The sequence below is a fragment of the Lactuca virosa genome, chromosome 1, assembly GCF_052849685.1.
Source record: "Lactuca virosa cultivar CGN04683 chromosome 1, Lactuca_virosa_CGN04683_v6, whole genome shotgun sequence".
NCBI lineage: Eukaryota > Viridiplantae > Streptophyta > Magnoliopsida > Asterales > Asteraceae > Lactuca > Lactuca virosa.
In genome coordinates, this window is record NC_136426.1 from 83,139,254 (window position 1) to 83,151,402 (window position 12,149).

General features: G+C 41.1%; 1 protein-coding gene across 1 annotated transcript; it reads left to right on the forward strand.

Moving 5' to 3' along the window:
• Window positions 1-4,341: 4,341 nt before the first annotated feature.
• Window positions 4,342-5,859, forward strand: LOC145116163 (uncharacterized). The gene has a single exon (XM_079052515.1). The coding sequence runs from the start codon at window positions 4,342-4,344 to the stop codon at window positions 5,857-5,859; it is 1,518 nt and encodes a 505-aa protein (XP_078908641.1).
• The last annotated feature ends 6,290 nt before the right edge of the window (window positions 5,860-12,149 follow it).

Genomic DNA, 12,149 nt, shown 5'->3' on the forward strand with positions numbered 1-12,149 from the left:
AGCAAGTTAGGAGGCTAAAAGGGAGTTCACGGCCAAGGTAGAAGGGTTCACGGCCTCATGAAGGGTTCACGGCTCTTATGAGAGGTTCACGGCCCAACTTCAGGGAAGAACACTTGAAGATCTTGTTTTTTGGCAAGTGTTTGAAGATCCTAAGTTGTATTCTAAGGAGATACAAAGAAAAGGGATGTTTAATAGTGAAATTGGTGTTCTTGATAGATGATACTTGAGAGAGAAATGGATGTTTGCGACCAAGAGATGAAGAAGTGAAGAAATAATGAACCAAACTCATATATATACATAGAGTTCACGACCTAAGGAGGGTTCACAGTTGTGAACATGGTTTGCGGCCGTGAACCTCACTTGTTGAGGTTTATGGCCCGAATGCAGTACTTGGCTCTCGGTTCTTATGTGGTTCACTTCTTAACATACAACCCTTACGTATACTAGGTCTAGAAACCTATAAGGTTAACCGTCAGTTGATGTGTTTGACTTTACAAGATAGAAATTTTGGGTTGTGACATTCTAGGTCTTCCAAGTCCTTCACCAAGCACAAGAACACACAAAAAGCCACTCAAAACCTCTAGTTTCTCAACAAGGAGCTCACAATGCGGTTTTGGGTTTAGGGAGGCTAATGAGGGGCTGGTGGGAAGATTAAGTCCTATAAATAGGGTGTAGAACCCTGGAAATTAGGGTTTCATCCCAACCAGTATACTCGTCGAGTTGAGACCTCTCAACTCGTCGAGTAGGTCACTTATTTACGCAGCCCTTATAATATCTACTCGACGAGTTTGGGGCTTCCAAATCATCGAGTTGCTCTTATAATTTGAATAAACAATAAATTAAATACATATCGGGATCCAGGCGTTATAATTCTCTCCCACTTGTCTTAGACTTCTTCCTCGAAGTCTGCTGCCTCAAATAACTCTGGGTAATGCTCCATCATCCCCTCCTCTGGCTCATAGGTCCACTCTGATCCCTTACGGTGCTGCCACTGCACCTTCACCAACTCTACCCTCTTATTCCTCAGCTCCTTCGTCTTCCTGTCGAGGATGTCTACTTGTCTCTTGATGTAGTTCAGGATGTCATCCACCTAAATATCCTCTAAAGGCACAACCGCGAAGTCATCCACTAAGCACTTCCGTAGCTGGGATACATGAAAAGTTTTGTGGATCTGGCTAAGCTCGGCTGCCAGATCCAGTCGATACAAAACCCGACCCACCCGAGCCACAACCCTGAACGGACCAATATATTTGGGGCCTAGCTTGCCCCGCTTTCTGAACCGGATGACACCTTTCCAAGGTGACACCTTTAGGAGAACCATGTCGCCCACCTGAAACTCGAACTCTGACCGGTGCTTGTCGGCATAGCTTTTATGCCGACTCTGAGCAGTCTGGAGCCTGCTGAATTTGCTTAGTGGTATTAAGTAACACCTCGATATTCCCCATGACTCTTTGACCAACCTCTCCCCAACAGATTGGGGTCCTACACTTCCTCCCGTAGAGCATCTCGAAGGGAGGTCGATCTATGCTACCGTGGTAACTGTTGTTATACGAAGATTCCGCTGACAGAAGATACGTATCCCAACTGCCGCCAAAATATAATACGCATGCGCGTAGCATATCCTCTAGTGTCTGAATCGTCCTCTTACTCTGCCTATCCGTCTGAGGGTGGAAAGTTGTGTTGAAGTGAAGACGAGTACCCATATCGTCATGAAACCGCTTCCAAAATTTGGAAGTGAATCAAACATCTCGGTCTGACACAACCGAGACCGACACTCCATGCCATGCCACCACCTCACGTACATAGATCTCGGCTAGCTTCTTAGCCGATATACTCTCCTGGATCGGTACTCTCCTGGATCGGGATGAAATGAGCACTCTTGGTCAACCGATCCACGATGACCCAAATCAAATCTACTCCATGTGCGGTCCTGGGAAGCTTCGTGATGAAATCCATAGTGATGTCTTCCCATCAGTGTCGGCCCAATACATGGGCGACTTGGGCTTAGGCCCAGGGCAGCAAATAATTGGGGGCATCAAAGAAGTCCACCTACATATATATAATATATATAAAATCGGCCCAAAAACTTAGCCTATAATGAAAATCTGCATACGGACGATGAGAGAAAGAAGGCGAGCGGACGGTGGGAGAAAGAAAGAAGGCGCGCCAATTGCCAAACATTGCGTGCTCATGAAAAAACCAAACGTTTCGTGCTACTGCCTAGAATCCCGTTGGCGTCGGGTTTGATGGGAGAAATCAATGTGTCTCCCGTATAAAAAGGAAGAACAGGTTTTTCTTTTGTTTCCTTCCAGTCGAATTGATTTTACATACCCGATTCTCAGTTTAGTCTTCAAACGAAACCGATTTAATCTGATAGCTGTGATTTAGTCCGATTTATCATCGATTTGGTTATTTTAAAGTTAGACAGCAGCGATTTGGGTTAGTTTATTCAATTTGTTTGATTTCTTAGTCATCTGCTTGGTTTCTAGTTGTCTATTTTAGAATCTGGTGACCAAATTTCTTATCTATTTCATTACAGGAAGTCAAATTTCCCCTCTCTTGTATTTGTACGTGATATTGCTGCGTGATATTGCTGTTTCAGGATTTATCAAATCATATTTGGGTAAGTTTTAACTTGAAATTTATATTTATTTAGGTTCCTTTGATTGTTTTAGAAATCTGATTTAGTGATTTATGTTGCATATATCTGATTTATTCTCCAAGAGTTCATATTTTTTTTAAGTTTGTTTCTAAAATCTGCTCAATTTCTTATTCATCTGATTTGTTTGTTGGTTATTTAAAAATATGTTGACCTAATTTCGTCTCTGTTTCATTACAGGAAATCAGATTTGTCTTCTGTTTGTGTTTATATTTGATTTTGTTGTTTTATAAAATCATCAAAATATATTTGGGTAAGTTAAAACTTGAAATCTATGTTTATTTAAGTTTATTTATGGTTTAGAAAAAATTTGGTTTATTGCTTCTCTAAGAGTTTCTATTTGATATTTCAGTTTCAGTTTTTCAGAAATTGAATCTGATTTACATTAATTATTACTGTGTTGTCCAAGTTTGAGCTACAAAATCAAATACAATTTAGATTTCTCCATTGTTTCAACATTCAACAATTAGATTTGGTGAGTTTAATTTTGAAATCTGTTTTGTGTTCATTGTTCAATAATTGTTGTCTAAACTTCTTTTGTTATTATTTATGTAATATGAAGCAGGAGTTATATTTTTGACATTGTTGACTAAAGACTAGAAGTAGCAGAACTGTAGAAGCCTTATTTCATACAATTTGGTCAGGTTGTATCTTTCTTTGCTTAGCTTTTATAACTACATTTGTTGAGTTTTTAATATGCTTCCCCGAAAACAACCATCAGGTGCTCAAAATAGAAAACGAAAGAAAAAAAGAACAAGAAGAGGCTAATCAATTAAGAGGGTCTTTGAATAAATTTTTAGTTACGAATCAAAATGGTAATAAAAATAATTCTAATGATCCAATTAATAACCCACCTAGTGCTTCCAATTATTCGGTTGAAATTCCTAATGATTTTGAAAACAATGATTCGGTTGAAATTCCTAATGATTTTGAAAACAATGATTTTGTTGATAAAGATAAACCAAGTGACTTTAATATTTTTGATCCTAGAGTATGGGGTGATTTAGATTCAAAAATGAAAGATTTACTAATAGAAAAAGGACCTAAGAGAGAAATTGATGTCAATACAATTTTTCCAAAAGATTCATTTGGTAGACATATTTCATGTGATTTTTTTATTCGTAAATTAAAAAATGGTTATGATAGAAAATGGTTAGTGTATTCAAAAGAGCTTGATAAGGTTTTTTGTTTTTGTTGTAAGCTTTTTAAAACAATTCGAACTAAAAGTAATTTGGCAACCAAAGGAATTAAAGATTGGAAGCATCTTAGTGAAACATTAAAACAACATGAAAATAGTTCTGACCATATGATTAATTTAAGAACATGGACTGAAACACGAATTAGGTTAAATAAAAACGAAACAATTGACAAAGAAATTCAAGAAATGATAAAAAAAAGATACCGAACATTGGAAAGAAGTTATGGTTAGAATTATTTCTGTTGTAAAATGTTTAGCAAAAAATAACTTGGCTTTTCGTGGTACAAATGAAAAAATTTATGAAAACTCAAATGACAATTTTTTAAGTGTAATTGAATCGATTGCGGAGTGGGATCCGGTAATGAAAGAACACTTTCGAATGATTAAAGACAAAGAAACACATAATCATTATCTTAGTCATAAAATTCAAAATGAATTAATTGAAATGTTAGCATCCGAGGTAAAAAGTGCAATTATTAAAAAAATGAAAAATGCAAAATATTTTTCTGTTATTCTTGATTGCACTCCGGATGCAAGTCACCAAGAACAAATGACTTTGATTATAAGATGTGTAGATTTGGAAAGTGTTCCGTTAAAAGCAGAAGAGTTTTTTTTAGAGTTTTTAGTTGTAGAAGATACATCCGGTCTAGGTCTTTTTAATGTTTTACAAGATGCCCTAAAATCTCTTGATTTGGATATTAACTATGTTCGTGGTCAAGGGTATGATAATGGAGCGAATATGAAAGGTAAACACCAAGGTGTTCAAAAACGGTTGCTTGATATAAATAATAGAGCTTTGTATATGCCTTGTGGATGTCATAGTTTAAATTTAGTTTTGTGTGATATGGCAAATTCTTGCCAAAAAGCAAAAACTTTTTTTGGTACATGTCAAACAATTTATAATGTTTTTTCTAATTCAACTAAAAGATGGAGTGTTTTACTTGAGTTTATAGATGATCTAACACTTAAATCATTATCAGCTACTCGTTGGGAAAGTCATATTGAATGTGTTAAAGCAATAAAAACACAATTTTCTCAAATAAGAAAAGTTTTAAAAAAATTATCTAAAATAAGTGATAATGGACAAGTGTGTAGAGATGCTGATTCACTAGTAAATGGTGAATTTTCTAGTTTTGAATTTATTTTAAGTTTAGTTATATGGTATGAAATTTTGTACAAAATTAATTTGGTAAGTAAAAAGTTACAATCTAAAGAAATGCTTCTTGATGTTGCTGTAAAAAATTTAGAGGGATTAATTAATTATTTTGAAGGATATAGGGAAAATGGGTTGGACTTTGCTATTAGTGAAGCAAAAGAAATAGCAAATAGTGTTAAAGCTAAACCCGAATTTACTCAAAAACGCAATTCTAAAAGAAAAAAACAATTTGATGAAATTCCAAATACCGAAAGAGAACATCAATCTTCTCAAGAAACATTTAAAAGGGATTATTTTATTATTCTTGTAGATATGGCTCTTGTTCAATTGAAAAGTAGATTTGAACAAATGCAATATTTTGAATCTATATTTGGTTTTTTGTTTGATGGTTCCAAATTAGTTTCTTTAGATGATGATGAATTAAAAAAATATTGTTTAAATCTTGAGTCCAATTTGAAAAATGGTGAAGATTATGATATTGATGGAGATGGTTTATTCATTGAGTTACAAATTTTGCAGAAAATATTGTCGGGTGAAGCTTACAAAAGTGAAAGTCCTTGGACATCTATTCAAATAATGGAGTATGCTAGAAGAATGGATATGTTCCCTAATGTGTTGGTTGCTTATAAGATATTGTTGACGGTGCCGGTTACGGTTGCTTCCGCGGAAAGAAGTTTTTCAAAATTGAAGCTTTTGAAATCGTATCTCCGAAGTACCATGAGTCAAGAAAGATTGAATGGATTAGTAATTTTAAGTATTGAAAGTGATTTTTTACAAAATATTGATTATTGTAAAATAAGAGATGTTTTTGCTTCAAAAAATGCACGGAGACATCGTTTTAGGTGATTTTTGTATGTTTTGTTTGTATTATTTGTTTGATTATAAAAATTACTGCATTTTTTTTATTTTATATATATATATATATATATATATATATATATATATATATATATATATATATATATATATATATATATATATATATATATATGTTTTTGTTATTGTACCGTACACATATAAGGGCATAATTTTTTTATCTCGCCCCGGGTAGTAAAAAACATTGGACCGGCCCTGCTTCCCATTTCCACACAGGAATCTCCAACGGTTGCATCTTGCCGTGAGGTCGCTGGTGCTTGGCCTTTAATTTCCTGCAAGTCAAGCATCTCTCTACATACCAAGCTATGTCCCGCTTCATGTAGGGCCACCAATAATTAGGGAGAAGATCCTGATACATCTTTGTCGCCCTGGGATGGATGGAGAACCTAGACTTGTGGGCCTCCTCCATCAGAACCTGCCATACACCGCCTATGTATGGTACCCAGACCCTCCGATGCAGGGTCAATAACCCGCGACTATCGTAATCAAAGGAAGCCACCTGACCCACTATGCGCTCACTTTTCCGGTGCTCTTCCTTCATAGCCTTTACCTGCGCCTCTCGGATCTGCTCCAGCAATGGAGTGATCACTGTCATCCTCAAGCATATATCCCGAATCGGTGTTGCTACCGCCTTGAGGCTGAGATCATCGGCCACCATATTGGCCTTCCCCGGGTGATAAAGGATCTCACAGTCGTAATCCTTCACCGCATCCAACCAACGACGCTGCCTTATGTTCAGATTCGGTTGATTCATCAGGTACCTCAAGCTCTTGTGGTCCATGTAAATGGTACAACGAACCCCATAGAGGTATTGCCGCCAAATCTTGAGGGCAAAAACCACAGCCCCAACTCCAAATCGTGCATCGGGTAATTCGCCTCATGAGGCTTCAACTGCCTTGACACGTACGCAATCACGCGACCCTGCTACATCAGCACTACACCCATGCCCGTGATTGAAGCATCACAGTAAACCAAGAAATCGTCGATAACCTCCGGCAAAGTCATAATCGGTGCCTCGCACAACCGCTGTCTGAGAGTCTCGAAAGTTGCCTGTTGCTCAGGCCCCCAGCGGAATGTCACCGACTTCTTGGTCAGTCGGGTCAATGGGACAGCAATCTTGGAGAAATCCTGGATGAATCTCCGATAGTAACCCGCCAGACCAAGAAAACTCTGAATCTCGGATGGAGACCTCAGAACCTCCCACTGCATCACAACCTCTATCTTGGCCGGATCGACCAGAATACCCTTTTGGTTGAAAAGGTGCCCCAGAAACTGCACCTCGCGCAACTAGAACTGGCACTTGGAGAACTTTGCGAAAAGTGTCTCCCTCCTCAGTGTCTCCAGCACCTCCCTCAGGTGCTCCTTGTGCTGCTCCTGAGTCTTGGAATACACCAAGATGTCATCATAAAAAACTATCACAGACCGGTCCAGCATCGGTCTGCACACGCAGTTCATGAGATCCATGAACACGACAGGAGCATTGGTGAGCCCAAACGACATCACCACAAACTCGTAATGACCATATCGAGTCCGAAAGGCTGTCTTCTGTACATCCTCATATCTGACTCTCATCTGATGATAACCTGATCGCAGATCAATCTTGGAGAACCAAGATGCACCCTGAAGCTAGTGAAATAAGTCATCAATCCTCGGGAGGGGATAACGGTTCTTCACCGTTACCTTATTCAACTCCCGGTAGTCTATACACATCCGATTAGACCCGTCCTTCTTCTTCACAAACAAGATCGGGGCTCCCCATGGCGAACTGCTCTGCCTGATAAATCCATTATCTAACAGCTCATGCAGCTGTGTAGACAACTCCTGCATCTCGGGAGGAGCCAACCGATATGGAGCCTTGGCTATCGGAGCCGCACCAAGAACCAGGTTAATCTTGAACTCTACCTGTCTCTCCGGAGGCACTCCAGGCAAATCCTCTGGGAATACGTTCGGGTACTCCCATACTATCGGTACATCATCCACGGTTGCCTTACCCTTATCCTGGGTATCCATAACATAGGCGACGTAACCTGCGCAACCCTGCTGAAGGTAACGCCTAGCCCTCGCTGCTGAACACAACGTCGGCCCATGATGCGGCCTCTCGCCCTGAATCACCAACCCTCCCCCACTTGGGGTCCGAACTCTAACTAGTTGTTGCTCGCAATCGATCATTTCCCCATTGGGGCTCAACCAGTCAATACCCACGATAACCTTATTTCCTTGCAAGGGAATGAGGACTACATCCATAGAATATTACTCATCGAACAACTCCAGTGTACATCCCCAATGCACCCTCGCAACCCCAACGGTCCTATCATCCGCTATCTGTACATCAAGTAGACAGTCCAGCTCTCCTGGAGCTCCAACAAATCGCTAGCTAAGCGCGAGCGATACAAAAGATTGGGTAGCCCCTGAATTGAATAATACCAGAGCGGATATATCGTTCACTAAGAACGATCCTATAACAAAACAGATAAACATAAGCGACAATTCAATATAAATAAAGAGGTAAGGAGAAGATACATACCCGTCATAGCATTTGAAGCTGCTCGCGCCTCCTATGTTGTCAGCTGGAAGGCTCTACTCTTCGCCACAGGTGCCTCTGTCCGGCCCTGACGGCCATCAGTAATCCTCAATGTAGCAAGAGCGGATGCCGCCACCCGTCCTGCTGCTGCCAAACTCGGACACTGGGACCTCTTGTGAACCCTCTGATTGCACTGGAAGCAAATCAAATTAGATACTGTAGTGGTGGTGGTGGTAGCAATACAATCCCTGCTGACATGACCAGTTCGGCCGCACTTAAAGCAGCCCGAACTACCCGTTCTGCACGTCCCCTCGTGCGTCTTACCACACTTTCCACAGTGGCCTCGACCCTGCTGGCTCTTCCCTCGTGAATCCACCTTGGGTTGCTTTCCCGAACCCTCCACACCAGACACAACATCTGGTTTCCTCTTCCTCTCCATCTCTAAATCAGTCTCCCTCTCCCGAGCCCTTGCTATCATATCCTCCAGCGTCTTGCAGCTGGATAGGCTCACAAACTGGCGGATATTACTCCGCAACATCTCATGATATCAGGCCTTTTTCATCTCCTTGTCTGCCACATACTGCGGAACAAGAACGTCCCTCTCCCTAAACTTGGCAGTGATCTTAGTCACCGTCTCAGTCGTCTGCTGGAGATCCTGGAACTCCCTCGCAAGTTGCTACACCTCAATCACTGGTGCAAACTCGGCCCTGAACCTGACCGAAAAGTCACTCCAGGTCATCGCATCAATGGCGGCTGTAACGACCCAAAAATCAAGGGTAAAAAATTCATTTTTGATATAGTCAAAATATAGATATAATTTATTCCAAACATCTAAAACATCGTTGATTAAAAACATTTATCAGAGTTCATCCCAAAATCATTCAACGCGGAAAACATGGGTACGTGCACTGCGATCAATCCGAGCTCTTTGTTTCCAAACAATGATACCTTAAACCAATAAACAAAACTGTAAGCACGAAGCTTGGTGAGTTCCCCAGAGCATACCCCACACAATCCAAATAACCACATAATCCATATCAGCTATAACAGCTACATAACCCGTACCAATCGCATAAGCATGCATATACACATATAAAGATGCCATGTAAACCCTCCAAGGTCTTATTCCCATAGTCACGTAAATCATATCAACTACACCAGCCATGCATATAAACATATAGGGAAGCCCTGGAAACCCTCCAGGGTCTTACACCGGGTGCCATGGGAACCCCTACATTGTCTTAGCCCAATGCCTCGGGAACCCCCCGAGGTCTTTGACCTAGGATGCCAAGGAAACCCTCCAAGGTCTTACACCTAAGGGCCTCGGGAACCCCCCGAGGTCTTGACCTAGGATGCAAAGGAAACCCTCCAAGGTCTTACACCTAAGTGCCCCGGGAACCCCCTGAGGTCTTCCATGCAAGTATCACAAAGACCACTAGCATATCACGTACCAAAAAATCAATTAGCATACCACATAATTATTAGCATACTCCCTATCACATAACCAGCTAACATGCCACACAATACAACTTCAGCTAGTGTATCACATATCATAAAATGGGCCGGCCTTGGTGCCTTAGACCCATTGGTATGGTGAGGAGACTCACCTCTCACTACAGAAGCCTCCCGCATGAGTTCCTTAGCTGCTGTCCCGCCAGCTTCCCGAGCTGTCACCACCAATCAATATACCCAATTAGCAAGTGGGCCCCAATACCATAATCCTTAATCCATGCACGGGGTAAAATGACCATTCTACCCCTGGTCCAGTATGATCCAAACTAAGGCCCAAACCCAAAACAAAAGCCCAACACTAGGTTGGCTTTCCAAGCCCACTAGTGGCCCACTAATGGCCTAATTTGCTAAATTGGGTCTAATCCCTCTAATGGGCCTTAACTTAAGCCCAAACATATTCCCGGCACAAAACATCTGACTTCTGATGGTCCACTAAAGTCCAAAGGCCTAAAGTCCACTGCCTGGCCCAAACTGAGGCCCAAAACAGTCCAAACCCACAACTGATGAGTACGCGGGGCGTACTCCCTTGTACGCTAAGCGTATTGGCTGAAGGTGGTGTACGCTACGCGTACCTGCATGTACGCCCAACGTACTCCTCTGTTAAGCTACTTTTTCATTAAGTGCTTAATACTCCATTCCAGCAGCTACAATTACAGATCCAAGTCCTCTTCGACATCTTAATCCATAAAGTCGAATGCTTTAAACCTTTGCATGGCTTAATGAATCCCAAACACCAAAGATGAATTCATAAAGGTCAAAATCACTCCCAAAATGTCTCAAAACTTCTTAATACCTTAAGACCTCAGTCCAAACTCCCAGATCTGATTTCAAGGGACCTCTTAAGTCATAAAGTTTCCAACTTTATGACTTAGAATAACTCAATGGGGTCCAAATCAAAACCCTAAGTCCCAAACTTCATCAAATGACCACTAAATCATGCATGGAAGGTTTATACCCATCAATATCCAAACTTTGTGACTCCATAACCTCAATAAGGACCAAATATAGAGCTTCAAAGGTTTTGGAGTAACTTCTACTCACAAGAACCACCACAAAGGGACCAAAACCATAACCAAAAACCACCTAGCTAGATCTAAATGAAAGAGTTGTCAAGGTTGAGACTTTATACCTCCAAAAGCTTGCAAAGTTGATGAAGGTTCTGGATCTAGAAGCTTGACTCCAACCATAGCTTGATCACCAAGTTCCTTCTTCTTCAAGGTCCAAACATAACAAGTCATAACCCAACTAGATCCACATGAGAAAGCCACCAAGATCCAAACTTTATACTTTTTGGAGTTAGATCAATATGATTAGGTCTTGGATCCAAAAGCTTCAAGCCAAGCAATGCTTCCTCAAGGAACTCCTTTTTCCACAATAAGCACCAAAAACCCACTAAATCACCAAAAAGCTCAAGAATCACTCAAATGGAGGCTAAGGGTCGATTTCTAGGGTTTAGAGGGATGGAGGCTGAAGATATTAGGGTTAGGTTATGAGATAAGGAGCTTAAATAGGGTCCAAGACCCTAAAATAGGGTTCTGATCTGACTGGAGTACGCCCCGCATACATATGGTACGCCCAGCGTACTCTTGGGAACCTTCGCGACCATCCTGGTCAGTACGCACAACGTACTCCAAGGTACGCCCAACGTACTGCCTTCTTTACTAGTACGCCCCGCGTACACTTTGTGTACGCCCCGCGTACTCAGCTAATCCTGAAAACCACGAAACTTCCGAAGGCCATAACTTCTTCATTATAAACCCGATTCCGACGATCTTTATATCCACGGAAAGGTGACGAGAAGCCCTAAACTTCTAACAACTCAAACCTTTATTAAGACCTTCTGAACAAAAATCCATTTTCCACAAAAGCCGAACTGACACTTTACCGAAATACCCTTAGGCTCCCAAAATACGAAACGAACACCCAGATCACTTCTAATGCATCACCCGCACCCAAATGGGCCTAGACCGTACCTTCCTAAGAGCCATAATCCTAATAATGACTGACCTTCAATCCACAGCCTGAGACTAGGAGTCAATTCGGAACAGAGCGTTACAGCTCTCCCCCACTTAAATTAGATTTCGTCCTCGAAATCATGCATCACCACCCCCGACATACCAGACAACCTGAGCAACACTGCCACAAACTCGAGAATACCACAGCCTTCCCAAGGCAACTGAAACCAACCCTCGTAGAGTTCTAGAACTCGAAGATGAATGGATTCCTT

Bases quoted from the DNA above. Each gene is read 5' to 3' on its own strand.
- LOC145116163 (XM_079052515.1), top strand. From the start codon at position 4,342: ATGAAAAATGCAAAATATTTTTCTGTTATTCTTGATTGCACTCCGGAT.